Raw genomic sequence first — 19,452 nt, forward strand, 5'->3', positions numbered from 1 at the left:
CCTGTGCCCGCCCCGCTGCTCCCCAGCCGGAGGAGCGGAGGCGTCCCCCCGGGCCGTGCTACTCCCGACGGCCCCGGGCGGCCCCGGCAGGAGGCGATGCCGCCAGCCCCGCTGCCATCACGTGGCCGCCGCGTTTTCTCCCCCAGCGGTATGAGGAAGTCGGAGCCGCCGTCCGCAGCCCGGCCGGGCGCAGCCTCCGCCGCTGCCTGCCCGTGGCGCGCTATGTGAGTACGGCGGGACGGGGCGCTGGGAGTCGAGCGGGCGGCTTCGGGGCCGCCGACCCGCGGGGCCGCCCCGGGGGGAGCTGGGGAGCGGCTCGGGCGGTGGTTGAGCGCGGGCGCGGCTCCGCTTCCCCGCAGGGTGGCTGAGCGCCGCGGCCGCTTCCCGGCGTGAAGCCCCTCCGGCGCGATGGAGGAGCCCGCGGCGGCGGAGGAGTGGCAGGGGGCGACCCAGAAGAGGAAGGCCTGGGCCAAGAGCCGGGACTCCTGGCAGGCGTCGGAAGCGGAGGATCTCTCGGCGGCGGCGGCGCAGCTGGCCCGCGGCGAGGAGGAGGAGGAGGAAGACGACGACGAGGAGGAAGAGGAGGAGGAGGAGGAGGAGGACCGGGAGCGGGACCACCTCGCGGGCGGCAAGCTGCCGCTGGCCGCAGAAGCAGGTCAGGGCGGGGGGCGGTGGGGCAGGGGACGCCGCGGGGCCGCCCCCGACGGCCGGGCGGTGACTGACGGTCGGCTGTCTGCTGCTCTGCCCCCAGGCCACAGCGTGCCCAACGAGAAGATCGCGATATGGCTGAAGGACTGCAGGTGGGTCCCGGAGCGGGACGGTGCGGGCTGCGGGGAGTGGTGCTGAACGCGTGCACGGTGGAGGAGCGGGTTTTGGCACCGTTGCTCCGTCGCGTAGCGAGGCTGAAGGCGTTCTGGCTGGGGGGAATGCGGCTCGGACTTAGGTAGGCAGTGTTATTTCAGAAGCTGCTCTGTTCCTCGAAGAGGGGCTTCTTTAACTTGAGACAGGGCGTGCGTAGTCTGTGACTGGTGCTGCCACAAAATGAGCTATGGGTGTTTGGAGCATGCTGTCTGCGTTACTTGTTCTTCGGTCTTAATCGCGTAGAGCATAAATGCTTTTAAACCCTGTTGTAGCCACTTTTGTCTTGTCTCTTTATTCTGTCCTGCTACCCTGCAAGGGTTCTCATCCCTCTGATGCACGAAAGTAAACACTTAGCTTTCCAGTAGTTAATGAAGTTCAAGTTTTCTTCTTTTATTTATTTATTTTTTTTCCCCCCCATTGGAACTGCTTTAGACAAAGATTTACCTCTAAGATTAGCTGTGCCTTTATGATCTTTTGATCCAGTAAGCAGCTGAGCTGTGCTTACTCCTGTGATTGTGGTCTGGACTGCTTTATAGCCATAGTGTCCACAGTATAGTTTTCTTCATAATGTCTGTAGGCTGTACCTTGAGAGGGGTGTTGGCAGCGAAAGGCATGGAATCATACTGCATCCCCAAAACTTGATGGCCAGCCCTGGCAGGCTGCTCTTCTGGAATGCCAAAATGGGAGATTTTCTTGAATTTCCCTGCAAATAGACCTGATTGAATATATCCTTAAAAGCTTAGCAGAATAAAGATGTTATATATCTGTGGTTCTTTTTTGAGTGGGGAGGGGAATAATGGAGTAGTGAAGGGGGAAAAGGTCCCCGAGGGAGAAGTGCTTCCTAATGCCACTGCAGTGCTTCTCTCTGTATGTGTAGGATTTTATCTAGAACATTCCCTGGCACTGTCAGCCCTCTGTTCTGGTGCAGAATTTAAGAAATAGCACAGAACTGCAAATTGTCAGCACAAACACCTTAATCAATGGTTGCAAATGTTGAAGGATAATGCAAAGCTTGCTGTTTTATTCGTGTCCTTCAGCAACTGTTGTTTAAAGGGGATACTGGCACTTCTGGGGAATGTGTTTGCATCTGTGGCAGCAGATTCACAAAATGTGGGAATCTTGGTCTGTGATCTATTTCCATATTTTACATGTAAGGAAATAAAATGTGACTTTATCCTTTTGCTAACATAAAAGTGCAAGCTTTAGTTAATGCACATTTGTGAAACCCTTTGCAGCCCCTCCACAGAAGTCTCTTTAAGTGTAGCTCTACTGTTCTAGAGAGTATCAGAAAAATCTTGTGTTCTCCTCAGAAAGATAAAGCTTTTTTTTTTTTTTTTTTTTTTTTTTTTTTTTTTTTTTTTTTTTTAAATCTCTTAAACCAAACTGTTCAAGCAGGAGTTACTTCTGATTGCACACGGATACTGTCCATACCTGTGGGAGGTACCATTCCAGTTGCCTGAAGTTGTGCACAGTTGTGCTTTAAAGCTGGAGAATGATTTAGTTTCTATGTATATAGTGTACATGGGAGCGGCAGCTAGTTAAGTGCAGGGAAGTGATTATTCAGCTTGCATTCTTGCAAAGTGACTGTATGTATAGAAACCCCGAGCAGACTTGATCTTGATAACAATGTATATAGGAAAAGAGAGAAAGAGAGCAGCTTTAAAAGTGACAGATCAGTGCCATTGATACTCTTGTTGTTTAAAAAAGAATGCTTGAAAACAGTAGATGAGAAAACTTGCAGTTGTTGTCATCTCAGGTAGTTATTGTTTAATAACACTGCTTTTGCTTTGAAGCTTTGCTACAAAGTGTGGGTAGCATTCACAGGCTGGTCTTCTGTTGGGTGATCGCACAATCACTTTCTTAAGTGTTTGCCCTGGTATAGAAATATAACTATCGCTACACCAAAATGAAGTGTTTTCTCTGTTACATATTTTCTAGAAAAGTCACTCCCATTTTTGTCTGATTTTATATAAGCTTTTGTGAAATGTATATTGGAAAATGGGTACATCTTAGATCTCATTTTGTTTTGAATTGGCAGTAGCACAAAAAACCCCCTGCATAAATAGATCTGTTTAAAAGATGTATCTGTCTGTTTCCAAAAGCATCAACAGTGTTATAACCAAGATGAAAGGAATGGCTGGCTGTCCCATGATGTTCATGTTAGCAGTTTGGGGCTTTTTTTTTTTTTTTTTTTTTTTTTTTTGCCTGGCATATGAATCTATGTCACATCTGCTTTTGGAGAAGAGGGTAGGGCTCTTAATAGCCCATGCTACTTGATGTGGTGTAGAATTGTTTAAAAACAAACTAACAAACACGGCACAACAGCAACAAAACCAAGAAAGTGAGGATGTATCAAACTGTGACAAGAATTACAGAGGCTTCAGAAGTGTGAGATGATACCCAGAGCATCTGGTTTGCTCATGTTTTGGGAAAGGCATTTCTTTTCTTTCTCCTTCTCTCTTTCTCGGCAGTTTGATGAGGCATTTTTAGGCTTGTAAGAAAGCTTGCAAAGATTTTTAGTTTTGACTCCTGTAAGGTTAGAAGGGAAACAAAAGTGTTTGTATTACACAGATACAAATGGAGAAACTTTACTCAGCGGTATGGTGTGTGCTATTTTAATTCCATGTGTTTAAACTCCTCCAGTGGTTCAGGAGGGTGTCAGAGGTATTTAGGAACTATGTCCTGGAGATGCGCAGGAAATGAGTTCTTGAAATGCCTCAGAAATAAGATAGTTTTTTGGGTTTTTTTTTGGTCCACATTTAAAATAAACACTGCTCCTACCCAAGTCAGGCTGTTCAAAGCAGAGGGGTTTAAGCAGAGGGCATTTACACACCTCACAGAGCCCTGGTCGTGCTGCTGTGGGAGGCTGAGCAGGCAGGCCTGCGGGGAGCACGTGGCTTACGTGGCATCTCTCACCTGCACCCCAGGATCCATCCCGCTCCTGTGTGCACCAGAGCTGCAATAAGTCATTGTTCTAATGTGATAATAAACAGGTGACTCAGCCATGTGGGAATGCAGATGAAAAACTGCAAGACTCATTGCCCAAGCAGCCCCATGGCTCTAGCCTCCCTGGGGCCTATGGTACTCCCAGCCCTCCTCGTGTCCTCAGGATCAAGGTGATGGGGACGCTGCAGTGCTTCCTCTGGAACTTCTGTGTGTAGAGTGGCCTCTAAACTGACCCCTTTGCGGGGTGCCTGGGGCTGGTTTCTTGGCCCTGATGCTGGAAAACAGCCATGTACCAAGAGGCAGAACTGCTCCTGACATTGTCCTGCAGTATTTGGGTGTCAGTGCTTGTCTCTGTTTAAGCTTGAGTTACACCTAATTCTTAAATGCACTTTTCCTAAAAAAAAGAAATGCAAAGCAGCTGTGTATGTATGCAGGAGCACAAACAGAGAAGCAGACAGATAGCTGACAGAGCTGCTTTTCCTGTAACTGCCAATGCACTGCAGTACTAATGGAGCTTCATTTCTCAAAGAAAATGCCAGCTTTGGTGATTGCTTTCACTGCTCTCTGCCAGCCAGTGTGTGCAGCCCTGAGCTTGGCTGACAAAGTCACCACCAGTGAGTTTCTGTATAGGAAAGGTGAAGGTGCTGGAAGGGGAGGGGTAAGAAGCGGAAGGTGCCTGTCACAGCCTGCATGTGAGCAGCGGGCACAGGTGCTGTCACAGAGCACTCACAGGGCTGACTGGAGCTGAAAGGGTCCAGAGAACCTGCTCTAACTTCTTTGAAACCCTGACGTGGAAGGTACACAAAAATTGAGCTCGTGAGGTTTGTCCTGTCACCTGCAGCACACTGGTGTACCTGGGAGCTCCTGCTGCTGGAGCTGGCCTCTCACTGTGGGCTGGCTTCGCTTGCCATGCCAGTATTAGCTTGCTCTCTATCAGCAGGCAGAATGTGGAAACTCTAAACTATTTTCAGAAGGGGAAAAGCAATTGGAAAGTACAAGATGTGTGAGAAAGCAGGTGCAAATTTTCTTTGCTTAATTTGGCTGTGACACCAAAACAAATACAGTATCAGAGCATTGTTTGCTTTGAGTTCCATGGTCTGGTTTATGTGCTTGTCTAATTAAAAACCCAAATGAAATCTATGTAATATTGGCTGCTTTTCCCTTCTTTATGGGTGTTATATTTCTGGCTTTGTTTTGGGTTTTGAGCACTGTGGTGCTACTTAACGGCGACAGGTCCATCTGGTTAGACATGTCTCGGATACAAGGTGTAGAAATACCCAGAGAGTGTCAACAAATCTCATGTGAACATGGGAAGGGATTGGACCTGTCAGTTGTTTGATTTCTGCTGCTGATTCTGGACATGGTGAGATTTGGCAAATCCGCTGGAAGGAATACTTTCAAGGAATCGGGATAGCAGAGGTCATCCAAATGAGATCTGCAACGAGTCTATAAAATACTAGCACTTGGGACATGACAGTTAACGTAGTTGACAAGATTTTATCTTGTTTCTGACCAGTGAGTGCAGCTTTTCACCTCTCTCTTCAAAGCCTAAGGTAAATCAATGGTAAGAAGTTTTAAATGTTTAGAAAATGGGTAAGGCTTTTGACACATAAATGAGGTTGAGTTGCTCTGTTCAATACCCCATACTCATGGTTTTAGGGTGTTCTTGGAAGTCTGTGATTCTCCTCAAGAGAGGGCTGTGGCCCTGAAGTCTTGCCACTGAGTTGTGTCACAGCACTACAGTTATCAACAGATTTTGTTGCTTTTCTCTATTTGTTCAGAGGGCTGGGGAGTGCTTGGGAAGTTATTGCCAGTCCTCATATGTTTGTGTTCTCTGGGGGCGGAGGGAGGGACAACTGCTGCTATCACAAGCTTGTTGCACGCTGTAAGGAAGGACATGAAGCAGCAAGTTTTTAAGCTGGTATTAATCTCTTCTGTGGTTTCAGAACGCCTCTGGGAGCCTCCCTGGATGAGCAGAGCAACCCACTGTTGAAGGGTAAGGAAAGGCTTTACCTACTGGGATCTTTTTTTTTTTCTGAGAAGCATGCTCTTGTGTACGTTCACCTGAGACCTTGGCAATTTATCAGTGGTACGACAGTCTACTGAACACTACTGGGCTATTCTCATTGTGAAGCAGATGTGCCTAAGAAATTTCAAATCTTTCTGGAGACTTTAAGACTTAAAAAAAAAAAAAAAAAAAAAAAAAAGCTGAATGGGAGAGTTTGTTAATTTTCTCTCCAAGCTGGCAAGTGTTAGATAGTATCTGTGTCTAATAACTCAGGTTGCCACACCTGAAAATTTTACTATCTGAGTAGGTCTGAATACTAAAGTTCAAAGTACAGTGAGAATTTGCAGTTAGTGACACAGTGTGGAGGAGTTACTGACTTTGTCTGAAGTCTTTGCTTGAATTCTTAATCTGGGATAGTGAGAGAGAGAAGAGAATACCTAAGCTGGACTCAGACTTACAATCCCCCTGGTAAGATGTCTGGTGGCTAATCCATCTGTAGAAGGAGCGGATACGGTAGGTAGTACCTTTAGGTTTGCACTCTGGTTTGCTCGCAGTCTGACGTGGGAATGCTTCTGAACATAAAAATAAAGCAATGCGGGAGTTGTTCTCTTTCAAAAAAAACGAAACAAAACAAAAGCCAAAACTGAGTTCTTAAATGTGACTTCTCACTACTTAGTGCATTTTTAGTGTATGAGTAATGCAGGGATTGTAGATATGGTCTAGTTATATCCTGTTGTGTCAATTGAAGTGTCTTGCTAGTATCTTTAGTTAAGCTGTTGAAAAGAAAACACTGCATCATGGTAGTAGTTGAACGGCTAACTGTACATTTTCAGGCATGCTGGTGAGAAATGGAGGAAGTTTTGAAGATGACTTATCCCTGGGAGCCGAAGGTGGGTGTGGCAGGATTATGACTTTTTCTAGAGAAAAAAGAATTGTGTTCAGTCATCTGATTTTTATTTTGAAAGACAGTGTTTTCCTTCTCAAAGGCAGTTGATAAAACTGGCCAAAAAAACAGCATGGAGCACATAGGAAAATGCAAGAAGCTTTGCTTTTTTTTTCATTAGAATATTGCCATTGCTAAATGTGCTGGCCTAATCTGAAGGTCAGAGTCAACTCTGCGTTCTCTTCTGCCCTCACATTCTAATGCCCACAGCTGCTGCACAGCCCTGAGCACTCACTGGTGCTGTGCAGAAGTGCTTTCCCCTACTTGTCTGTCTTGTCCATGGGTTACTCTTGGCAGTTGTGCATGCACCGCTTCCACTGAAACCCTTGGGAGTGGCAAGTGTGGGGTTTTGAAAGGAGGAATGCAATTCTGTCAGCCAAGAGGCATACCCATTAAGAGCTGAGCACTTTTAAAAATGAAAATTACCAAAGCTGAGTAAGTCCTTTGAATCAGCAGTGTTATGTACTCTTCTGTCACTAGCTGCTTCCTTTCCTTTTCTTTCTCTTCCCCTTTTTAAAGGGAAGGAGATGTGGCTGTTTGTACTGGACGTGTTTGGTTTTGCTTCTTTTGCTACCGTACTCTGTGGGCAGAGGTGCCCACAAACAAGCAGCTTTTAACAGGAGCATCCATAAGTGAAATGGCGTGAAACAGTCTCTCAAACTGGTTCCTAGTGTGGTCTGCAGGATAGGAGCAATAAGGCTCTATCTTTTATCACTTACAAATAAATTTTAAAATAGCCTTCAGTTTTCAGTAGCTTTTTAAACTACGGTTTTCTAAGTGTCAGAATTTGCATAGTAGAAAGCCCTTTTGTCCACAGTTGTATTGTCAGTGATATTGAAGCAGTGTGACAGGGCCTGAAGAAAGAGGTATCTCTAATTTTTAAAGACTCGGTACTTCTGAGGAAAGCAGTTAATTTGATAATGACCTTAATCTGATAATCACAGAAAAGCTGCACATTATTCACATACTGCAATAGAGTAAGTAGGATTTTTTTTTTCCCCTTAGTCTTTTCCACTTATTAGCTTCACTGCAGTGTGAAGATTTCATAGGGAAAATGTATTTCTAGCAGTCATCCCAATTCTGAGGGTATGACTAAGAATGCAATTTAGAAAGCCTCCCTCTGGCCTTCTCCCTCCCCACCCTTTTCCCTCTATCATTCTTGAGGATTTCTGTTCTTGGGGATCCTCTAGCATGATTCTGGCAGACAGCCATTTCCATCTGTTCAGGTGACTAAGATCTCAGTGCCAGAATTGCTGGTTCATTTCCACGTGTAAGGACACGAGAGCTTCTGCAGGGCTTTGCTTCCCATCAGAGAACAACAGACAACAGAGCTACTTAGAGCAGTGCTGCGTGCCTCACTATACAGACGGCCTCTTTGGCTGGTATGAATGGCCTGCCCTTGTGCATCTCTGGCTGCCTGACCCCAGAGACATGCCAGAGCCCTGCAAGAATGGTACAGAGGGCACTGGACAGGATCCTGTAACCTCGGTGCCCTACTGGGCTGTTGGAGCCCAAAGTTTAGCAGCTGAAACTAGTCAACAATTAATGCGTGTAGATGGGCTTGCTTTCATACTGTATGAAAATATATTTAAAATTAAAAAAAAAAAAAAAATGCAGCTTCTGCTTTTCGTATACATTTGAGTTCCTTTCTGACGTCTCTGGACGTTATAAGGTCCCTGTGTTTTCCTTGTTCTTGACATTTCCCCTGAAAATGCAATGAGTGCAAATGCAAGGTTTTTCTAGCGGTGTTTGACATATCTTTGCTCTTTTTGTAGCTGATTCTAAGAGTTGCTATAACATACATGTGCTCCTTGCCTGTCTCATGTGGCGAGTTTGTTAATGTTGGGTTGCCTCTTTGAGAGAACCAAAGGTTCTGAGGGTCAACTCCCTGCTTTGATGGGGGTGTTGGTATTTTGGAAGAATAATGCTGCCTGGGATGCTTGCATGTGGAGCTGGCTTCTGCAGCTTCAGAAAGGGCTGAGTTGCTGGCAGGAGGCTGGTGACCATGTGCATGGCCTCCATAGTTGGCCTTCCTCGAGTCCACTTGAATCCTTGCACAGTGATGGGTCCCATCAGTTTCACAGACTTGGTGCAGCTTTTGTTTATGGACTGCATGGCTGAGAGAACTAGTGCCTGGCCTTCTGTACAGAGCTAACAGTGATGGTTTAGAGGCTCATGTACACAGTATCAGTTACCTGGCTATGGGCACCAGCTGCTCTTCTCTTTCCAGCTGAGCAATCCTTACACTGACCAAATCTTTACTTTCTTCTTCTCCTTCCATTGTGACAAACCCTTCAGCTGGTTATGTCTTTGATTACAAAGCAATAAATCTTCTGTTAATACAATTACTAAATTATTGCAAGCAAAATTTCAAGTTTTATTTGATTCATTACAGCAAGTAAACAGTCCACACAAGCTTGTATTTTGAACAATGCCTGAGTAAACTGGACTGTCTTTATGTTAGTTGTAAACTAGGAACACTTGACAATCCTATTTGTATGGAAAGAAAGTATTTGTAGAAGTGCTTGTTGGATACTTTTTCATGTTGGCTGTGGGAGGTGAAGTTGTCAAGAGGTTTGTGCTTAACATCGTCTTGTTTCCCTACAGCTAATCATCTGCGGAGTGATACCCAAATGGAAACGTGGTAGGCATCTGTTTTTTTTTCTTTCCTCTTTACTTTGAAGAAATATCTGTATTTGAGAGAGAGGGTGCAGTGAAAGTCACGTATGTTACTTTAGAGCTAGGCCTGTTCAGGACATGGCTATCTACAAAGGGAGGGAAAGAGAAGATCCTGATAGCATGTGAACAGTTAATATGAAATGCAGAAAATGTAGATTTAAATTCTTCCAGCAGAGGTGAGGTAGATTTTTGAGATGATGGGGAAAAGCAGAGAAGCAAGGAACTATAGGTAACTACAATATGATTTACCTTCTTTGGCTTGCTGGTCTCTGATCACTTCAGGAACTTTAAGGCAAGACTGGCTTTACCTTTTGGAGCAGATATCCTTTGGGAGTGGGGAAAAAACTCTCAGAGTAGAGGCTTCTGCTTCTTAAGGATAGCTTCTGAATGAAATGTGCTATATTTAAAATCTGCAAGTTGGCTGGAAGTCCATATTCCTGTATGGGTAGCATCCTTGTTGCTCCTCCTGAGTCACTCTTAGGTGAATCCTCTATCATCTTGGGTTTCTTAGTGGTTGTTCCTGCTGTGTAGGTACTAGGATTTGCAGGATGAAATTCACATCTGGAAGATTGCTTACTCCCCAAGTGTAAATATGGATTTGGTTGTGAGGTAGCAGTGAGTGTGGAGGAGCTAGCTAGCATTCTTTCCAGATGCAGGAAGTAAACTGGTCCTGCAGTCCTTCTTGAAAACACCTCTTTCTGTTTGCTCCATCTTGCAGCTTCTTCAGCTTCCCCAGCCACCTGCTGGGTGCAGTGGGTGTGAGGCAGAGATGCACTGTGGCCAGGTGGTCCTGCTGGAGCCAGTGGTGGGCAGGGTGGCCTGCCTGACGCCTGGCTTTCTCCCTTCTCCTGCTTGCAAGGGTGGGATCATGGAGGGAGGGTTGGCTGAGGGCATTAGGGATTTGTTTTCTCAGCTTGCATTCACCTTCATAGTGACCTAGTCACCTTAGTCACCTTAGTCTGTGTACGTTTTTACTGAGATGTCTCAGGGCTCGCTTTTCCTATTGTATTTCAATAAGTGACATGGCTAATATAAACCAGATAATGCTGAAGGAGGAACAGAAATTCAGCAGCACTGGATACGTAGCTCTACTCTGAGACAGAGAATCAAATCCCTGGACAGAACGTGTTTATCGCAGTACTCTCTGCTTTGTTGACAGCAATGGTATGCTGGCGAAGGAGAAGAGACTTCAGTTTCACCAGAAGGGGAGAAGTATGAACTCTACAGGCTCTGGAAAAAGCAGTGCAACTGTTTCAAGGTAAAATAGTGCTGTGCTTTGAAGGTCGTGGCACAGTTCAGTGGAATTTGGCTCTGTTTTGCTGGCAAAACTTACTACTTCTGTTCCTAAGTTAAATGGACTTGGCTTGATTTATATGCATTGTTGCATTTAGTAGCTGAGAAGGGAATTTTCATTTGATTGCTTGATAAAATGCTATTTGTTTTCTGTTGTGGTTTGCAGTAAACAAGGATGAGCCTGATCCTAAGCCTTAGAAATGTCTGAAATCTTAATAACATTTTAAGATCGGAGCTTTGCAGTGCAAGACCTTTATTTATAAATAATGGAATTGGATCTGAACTGTGTCTGGGCTTGTGTCTCTGGTGGTGTGAACCAAAACTTGAGATGCAGATATCTCCGGAATTATTTCCTTAAGTAGACTGAGCTGTAAGAGTCAAAAGTTCAATAGACAAAGCTGGCTAGCGGGCTGATCTGAAGTTGGACAGAAGGCACTGTGTGCTAAAAGGAGATGCACACACAATAAACATCTTGTCGTTTGTCTAGTGTTTCTGAGTTACTGGAGCTTTATGAAGAAGATCCTGAAGAAGTGCTCTATAACCTTGGATTTGGAAGAGATGAACCAGATATTGCTTCAAAAATTCCAGCAAGATTTTTTAACTCATCATCGTTTGCCAGAGGGATAGATATCAAAGTGTTTTTGAACGCTCAGATGCAACGCATGGAAGTGGAAAATCCAAATTTTGCTTTGACAAGTAAGCATGTTTTTGAAGTAAAGTTTTTAACATTTTTAATTATGTAAACAACCTCAGGCGAAGGTATCATATCTAGTGTTCTGGCAAAAACCCTGTACCATCTCAAGACCAAATTCCATTCAGAATCCATAGTCAGACTTGTGTGGTTTTTAAGTGTGGAAGAGATGACTGCTGATATTCACCTTGGATGAGAGAAGATGATCTATAGGGGAGAGAAGAAATAAAAAGCATCCTGTTTGATTGGTATTGCCTTCTGTTTTGTGTCTTTCTTGTTGCTTTCTTCTATGCTTGTATTCTGTTACAGCTTTAGAGCATGGAAATGAAACTAATAGCAATATATGTCTTTCATTTGTTCTTTAGAATCGAGTGGGAGTTGTGAAAGCTGTCAGCAGTGACCTACTTTTGTAGTTGCTGAAGTCTCTGCCAGTATTGCTGTTGACTTGGACAGGGTCTTTGTTAGGTCAGGAACAAGTATTTCTGAAACGAGGGCATAGCTGAAATGTCCTATTTTACTGGAACTGCTTTGTCCATCTACAGGCATACTTTTTCCTGATGGTACTTTGTAAATTAACTTACAGTTGCATGTCTGTGTTTTATTTTTACTTGTAAATGCTTTTCGTGCTGTTCTCCTTGTGCATTTACTAGAGATCTTTGCAGAGTTGTTTTTACCATTTCTTTGTAGTGTGCGGTATCCCTTTCAGGTTATAGAACTAGACAGTGTTCATTTCTGGATTTGATACAAGTAGAGGGAGATTCGATGGGGTGCGGAGGCACCAGTTATGATGAAAGCTCCCTTTTCAGATATGAGGAAAAGAGGTGTCACTGACAATTTGAACAGTTGTGTAGAAATGGATCAGCAGTTCTGAGCTGTAACAACGCCAAAGGTCCTCTTAAACTCTGTCTCACATTTTGTTCTTGTGCAGGTCGTTTTCGCCAGATTGAAGTGCTTACTACTGTGGCCAATGCTTTTTCCTCTTTGTATTCTCAAGTCTCTGGGACTCCTCTGCAAAAAATTGGTAGCATGAATTCAGTGTCTTCCAGCAAAGAAGCATCCAGCCCTCCTCCCTTAAATCGCAGCAATACAGCCAGTCGGTTAATGAAGACCTTGTCCAAGCTTAATCTTTGCAGTGCACAGCAGGCTGATAGTAGCGGCTGCTCAACGCCTTCACCTGTTGAAAAAGGAAGAGGTCCAGCTGAGACAGAGAGTGAGGAAAATGATGCTAAAAATGACTCTAAGTTGCCAAAATTCTCCAAAAAGAAAGACTCTCCCTCTTTTCTGGCTACGGTAAAGGAGGAGATAGCCAGTAGTCAGTCAAATGCTACAGACACTCACAGACTTGAGATCGTGCCTGCTGGAACTGATGATAAGCATGAGAATACTGTGTCTGTGGCAGATGTGCAAAACAGCAGGCTGGTAAGCCCCCAGGACAGACAATGTGAAGAGTCTGGTCTTTTGGACCCTTCCAGCCTCAGCAGCAGTCCCAACGCACCTAATAACACCACGTCTGAAAGTGGTGCCCCAGCACAAAGGCCACCTGTGGCATCAGTGGGTAGGGAGCCCTGCACACCTCTTGCCAACCCCTCTGTAATGAATCTAATGCTTCAGCAAAAGGACTCCTTTGAGATGGAAGAGGTAGGTGGAAATATATGACTTTGTTTTTGGGTACAGTTTACATAGCTTGCTGGCTGCCAGTAGAGGAATGTTTTCTCCTGTGTAGTTGAGTGTTTTCTCCAGGGATGCTTTACATTCTCTGAACTGTCGGACAGTTGTTGCTTTCTCTTTGTAGGTTGCTCTAGTTGCTCCTCTTATTGAAGTATTGTTGATAGTGATGATGTTGTTGTTCTTGAGTCAGCATAAATTTTCTCATCTTTTTTCCACTGTCTCAACGGGATTCTAATGCCTAGGTTCCTAGAAGTAGTTTGTTGACTAGGCTAGTGAATGTGCAGCCTACAAATTCAAGTTTAGTAGTTTATTTTTGCATAGACTCACTGACAGGATTGCAAGACCTCTCTTAAAATAGCAAATTGTTTTGTGGATGCTTTTTGACATGGCTGTGACAATCCAGGCGTTTTCATGTATGTGAAGTAGATGTGTAAATGAAGGATTGTGGCTGGAATGAGTAAAGAAAACTGGCAATCGGAAACTTCCAGAGTTGTACTGAGAAAAACAAACTGATCATTTAGAAGATATTGTATCTAGTGTTGTGTTGGCACTGCAGGCTTTTGAGTCTCTTCTAGATGAACTGATATTATAAATGAAGATACTCACTGAGGGGAAAGAAATAATCCAGTGTCTTGTAGTTCCTGCCATTTGTTTGCATCTGTGTGCCGTCGCCCACACAAGTGGCCTTCTACTGAACAAGAACAAAAGATTGATCCAATTGAGGGGAGGAAAAGAAGTCCTGTGTATCTTGATTTATTTTTCCTGGGGTAGTTTTCAGCTAGATAATTTCCTTGACACAGCTTGTTGTGTAGCTGCATAGATTCTTGTGTTGGCACAAGGGGAGGGGTCTGAGTGGCAGTGCATTTTGCTGTGTTCTTGATAACTGGTTTCACGTATACTAGAGGAGAAATCTGTATTTTGTCATTCTTAGGCAAAGCTGTAACTATTTTTAAAAGCAAAGAAAAGGATATATATTTTTTTCAGAGTAAATTGGGCTATAAAGGGCTGTGAAGTGAATAATGCTTACCAAATTCTGCATAAGCTAAATGCAATGCATTTGCGAAGTTTTGGGTGACACACTTTGCAATGATGCCAGTCCATAAACACAGCTGTTTTGGCATGATGACATATGATGTGGGTTGGAGTTGCGGTGAATTTTTGTTTATGCAACCTAGTATATACGTATCAACTGGTAGAGGGGTTCAGTTTTATTACAAAAACTCTAGAACAATACTTGGCAGCTTGATTTTATTTTTGCATGTCTCTTAAGCAGAGTCTAACGAACAATATGCTGTATTAGAAACTGAAAATAACTCGTTCCAAAGTTTTCTCAGCTTGATATGCATAAGAAAGATGACAGATATATCAAGGAAGCTCTTTGCGTGCTTATAAATGCCTTGGAGGTTTGCGTGCCATTAGGAAGTCTGTCGCTGGGAAGATAGCTAGTGTGGGAGTGAGTCAGGGCAGGATTTCCCTCAGACTCCCTCTCCTGAGATGACCAATTAGAGCACGAAGTTCGCTTACCAGCATCAATATTGGCTGAAGGGATGGGGCAGAACAAGTTCTCTGCGCACTTTTTGGGATGCTGTCTGCTAGCAAAGGACAGGAGGTGGAAGGTTTTTAGATAAGAAGAGGCTTGCTGGGTTGGAGGTGGCAAATTTAGCCATCGGAAACCAGAATGTTTAAGAAAATCAAGATATCTTTCCTGAACGGCTAGTCTGATCAGAAGGGCTTGTAAGATTACTTACTGTTCCTGCTTTTGGTATTGTTTTTTTTTCCTTTGGTTGGCTTTGTGTATATGTGTGGTTTTGTATGTTTTTTAGTTAAAAACATGCGTATTTTTCCTAAACTTAAATGATGAACTCTTCCTATGCTCCCCTGCTTTTGTCAAACTAATCATTTAGCTCTTTCATAATCCAGACTTTGTCTCCTAAAGGAATAGAAGTTTCTTGTTTTATTATATAAGAGTAATGCTGTTCACTTATTAACAGTGAAAAGTTCAGGCCAAGTGCTTCTCAAAATCCTTGTCATTGAGAGAAGGCACTCTTGTGGCTGCTATACACATGATTTTGATACAAACAGTTTCTCCTTTAGCCAAATACTAATTTGGGCTACCAACTGTTAGTGTGCTGATTTTGCATTTTTAATTTTATCAAAACTGAAAAGGAAAATGTCATTAATTTTGCAAATAGACAGGCAGCCTGTTAGGAGGGAGTGTTAGGGAGTTAGTTGGGCTGGGGGTTCTGAGCATGTAAGCTTTTATGTGAACCACGAGGATCTTTTCTGTTGCACCGACAACAGCAAGTGTATGATAGCTTTTGAGCTAAACAAAGGCCTTCCTGTTTAAATTTTAGGCGTATTCCTTTAATCATTTGAATGGCTGTCAAAGAAATGCATTCTTAATAATGCTGTTTCACAAAGCGATTAAGTAATGGGATTAATTTTCATGTAGTTGTATGTTTCCCAGTTGAAATCTGCATGACTTTGCATGTTATCTTTCTGTTTTTTACTGGAATGCATAAGATGTATTTCCACAAGCAGTAATGTGGGGAAGTCTGGAGTAGCACAGGAACATTATCCAGTTGGTCTCACAAAATATTCCTCTTCTCAATAGATCCAGAGTACAGAGGGGGATCTACCACACGTTCCAGCTTCTCATCAATTGGCAGTGACCAAGTCAAGGAAAGGTGAGTAGACTTCAACTTCTAGAAGACAGCAGTCTGCTGAGATTCCTTCCCTATTTGAAATGCTGATTCATGTATTTTAAACTTTTAAACTAAACTTTTTTAAACTAAAAATTCTCTTCTCTCTAGAATTAAAAAAAAAAAATAATCTGGGTTTCCTTTTCAGTTAAATCACAGAACATTACTGCAAAGTGGCAACCAAATTACAGGCAAGATGACAGTGCTGTAACCTCACTGCCTGTTTGCACTTTTGTGCCATTGATGATAGCTCAGAGAAGCAGAAATGTTAACTCAGATTTTGAGATTTTTTTTTCCTCTAGCAAATCCTGTAATTTAAGATATCCATTTAAACTAAAATTATATTGTTTTAAACCTAAATTTCATGATATGCTTAGCCTTTGCCGGTGAGCTACTGTTCTATCTGAAGGCTGTCTGCAGAGAAGACTAGTAAGCACATGGAAATTGTATTCCTTCATGTGACAAAATGTGCACTGGCTCTTGTGGTTCACATATGCTTTCATCTGCAATTGTTATTTATATTTTATGGTTTTGAAAGAGGGAAAAGACTGATGTTTAATTTTGACTGTTACTGGCTCTTACCCAAAGTTGGAAAGTGAAATCTGCTCTCTGAAATGTATGTATAATTAAAGAACTAGAGCTTGTTGTGTTTAGCAAGACACCTAGCTTTCATGCTAGTTCTTGGTGAAACAGCATAGCTATCAATGTAAGATGCTGCAGAGAGACACAGGCAATTTTCTTAAGGCACGGAAATTCTCATTTGCCTTTTTGCAGATGAACTGAGTCTTGTGAACTGTCAGCTGAATTGCATTAGTATGGTTGAGCATGCTCTGGGCTCTGTGCTCTGTGCTGAAGGTTGATGATTGGCTACTAGGGTTATGTTGTGCTACAAATTCAGCAGTGTTTTGTGCAACACAGAATTGCACACCCAGGTCATCTCCTGTTATCACAGAATCGCCAAGGATGGAGAAGACTTCTGAGACCATCCGGTCCAAATATCCACCTGTCATCACCAATACATCCCACTAAACTGTATTCCTAGATACAACATCTGAATATTTCTTGAACACCTCCAGGGACAGTGACTCCACCACCTCCCTAGGCAGCCCTTTCCAGCGTCTGACCACACTCTGTCATGAGTACAGGCTACAAGGAAGTGCCACCAGAAACTGCATTTCTAGCTGTTCCCAGCATTTTCCCCTTGGCTGTATTTTAAAGTTAGTGATTACAAGCTTTCAGACAATTGTTTGCCTGTGGTTAAAGCCCTCAGGTAATAGATTAGTGCAGGTAATGTGACAGAGATGCACTCTTTACAGGTCAGGTGTCTTATTTCCCTGGCCTTGGCAGCTACAGAAATAGTTTTTCAGAGAAAGGTGACTAATGGAACTTGGAGCTGCAGTCAAGGAGGATTAAAAGCACATATATATTTTCCTTCTTCTAAAATGTCAGTTTTATGTTTTTGGTTCCCACTAGGAGGTACCCTCCTCTTGCTCCACGCAAGAAAAAAAACCCACATAGAACCCATAAGAACCCATATAGAGTCATAGAATCACTCAGGTAGGAAAAGATGTTAAAGATCATCGAGTCCAACCATGACCTAATCATACTACCCTAACAAACAACCCTCCACTAAATCAATATATACCTGCTGAAAAGTACTGAGTAGCTCTGGCATTGGGTTTCTAGTGTGGCAGGAGCAGGGTGTGCTGGCTCCTATCTCCCAGCTAGTATATCCCATCTGTTTCTGAATGTGCTTGGCAATGATTAGCAATGAGAGTTTTTCCTCATGCCGGTATTGCCTAGGGTTCTCAGATAACTTGTCTCACAAGGATATTGATGCTGTTGGCAAGCCTGCATGTTCACTAAAATCAGTTTGGGACCAGTTTTTTATTTCACCTGGAAGATGTGAAAAGTGTATGGTGGTGCTATATACAGGTCTTAGTGAAATTGCCTAGAAGGAAAGTGTGTGGTGGGGAGCTTACCTGAAACATGAAAATAGTACTTATTTTTTCAGGTTGTTCATGTGAACGATGTAGGTTTCTGTTTTCTCAGAAAGCAGATGCTCATCAAATTTGAAGTCATCCAGTGTCAGTGGTCATTCTCTGAAAATGCTTGCTGCTGTGTCTGAACGTGAAGTTGTACTCTGGCTAGCAGTCATGAGAGATCAGGTCAACATGAAATTCAATTGCAGGTCTTAATTTACAATGTGATTTCCGCTGTTGATTCTCATACAGACTCACTACTTCAGTGCTGCTGGCTCTATTGTAAATAAGCATCCCTAACAAATGTTTGTTCCAGATAAATATTTCCTCTGTCAGAATAAGTTTGTACCTTTTCCTTTTCCCTTTAGAGGTACTTCTGTGTTGATTAGCAGTGTTAGTTTAATGCTGGTCAGTACAGAATGTTACAAACCTTGCAGTGCAATTTTACTTCTGCACTATGGGCTGTGGGTGCTCTCCCTGGTGTTTACAACACTTTGGAATTTAAAATGTGTAAAACTTTTACACATTTTAAGAGTATGTGTAGTAAGGTGTGAGCTATTTGAATTAAGAAAGGAGAAAAAGATTTTCATAGAATCGTAGTCTGAGTTAAAAGAAACCTTCTGGAGTGTGTTACCATATGCTTGAACAGCACTGAGGCTACTGTGGCTTAGACTCCCCATCAGAGCGTATTTCTAATGTCAGGATAGCTGTGGTTATAAGTGGTAGGCTTGTTGCTTCAGAGTGGCTTCTAAGTGATTGTTTTGCTGTAGTAGTGTCCTTATTAAATATGTTATGGAGAAGCAAAGAATTCTGAATCATATTGATGTACCATCTTGATGTGCTTTTTAGGTTGTGTCTTCTAAACGGTGCTGAGCTGAAGTTTATTTATTGTGCTCCAAATTGGCATTCTGTTCTTTGTTGTTGCACAATTCAAATGTGTATATCTTTTCTCTTTGCTCACAGATAGGTTTGGGTCTTTTTTTAGGAACACAGTAAGCTTCATGTGCTTTGCACTGTAAACACACAGCGCTGTTAAATGTCCAGCATTTAAGGAAGAAAAAAACACTCACCTTTTGCAGAGTTATCTGGAAGGAAGGCTTGTTAGCTGGAAAACAATTCTTCCTGACAAGACAAATATAGGCACACGTACAGAACAAAATATTCTCAGAGCTTTGTGTTTTGTGAGTGTTTGGTTGCTGCCATCAGTAGCTTTGTCAAATTTTGGATTGACAGATTTATTTCTTTTAAAGCATCTGACACACACAGTCAAAAACAGTAACTAATTCTGAAAATGTAGTCCTTAAAAATGAAGAAAGCAGATCACTGGCACTTCCTGTCAGCATATTATTGTATTTTGTGCCTTTTAGAGGTTGAAGTTCCAGAAGTAGACTGGAGATGGGGGAGTGAGAAGAAAACATTTGGAACAGATTTAGTATCTGCAGAAATCTGTGTGTGTATATCCAGAAGCTAAGAAATCTCTGGGGACTTTGAAGAGTTTCTGGTTTGGATGGTGCTGGGCTGCAGAGTGTGATCAGTATGGGGGGAAATAAGAGCAGCAGGTCTTAAGTCCTGGAATGGAATACTTCAAAGTTATATTGGGAGTGTCAATTTATTAATAATCACACAAAAATCAGAATGTGTTAGAGCTTTATCAATACCGTAGCTATGAGAAATATAGA

At 43.0% G+C, this 19,452-nt stretch overlaps 1 protein-coding gene across 1 annotated transcript in view; it reads left to right on the forward strand.

Annotated features, from left to right (window-relative positions):
* Window positions 1–398: 398 nt before the first annotated feature.
* Window positions 399–19,452, forward strand: part of ITPRID2 (ITPR interacting domain containing 2) — a 40,151-nt gene continuing 21,097 nt past the window's right edge. The window contains exons 1-9 of the mRNA XM_042874584.1: window positions 399–655; window positions 752–800; window positions 5,754–5,803; window positions 6,649–6,705; window positions 9,366–9,402; window positions 10,597–10,695; window positions 11,218–11,426; window positions 12,350–13,059; window positions 15,704–15,776. Coding sequence (XP_042730518.1) covers window positions 409–655; window positions 752–800; window positions 5,754–5,803; window positions 6,649–6,705; window positions 9,366–9,402; window positions 10,597–10,695; window positions 11,218–11,426; window positions 12,350–13,059; window positions 15,704–15,776 — 1,531 coding nt within the window. The 5' untranslated portion in view covers window positions 399–408. The remainder of the gene's footprint in view (window positions 656–751; window positions 801–5,753; window positions 5,804–6,648; window positions 6,706–9,365; window positions 9,403–10,596; window positions 10,696–11,217; window positions 11,427–12,349; window positions 13,060–15,703; window positions 15,777–19,452) is intronic.

The sequence above is a fragment of the Lagopus leucura genome, unplaced genomic scaffold (genome assembly GCF_019238085.1).
Source record: "Lagopus leucura isolate 7727_CA_CO unplaced genomic scaffold, USGS_WTPT01 Super-Scaffold_100012, whole genome shotgun sequence".
Classification (NCBI taxonomy): Eukaryota; Metazoa; Chordata; class Aves; order Galliformes; family Phasianidae; genus Lagopus; species Lagopus leucura.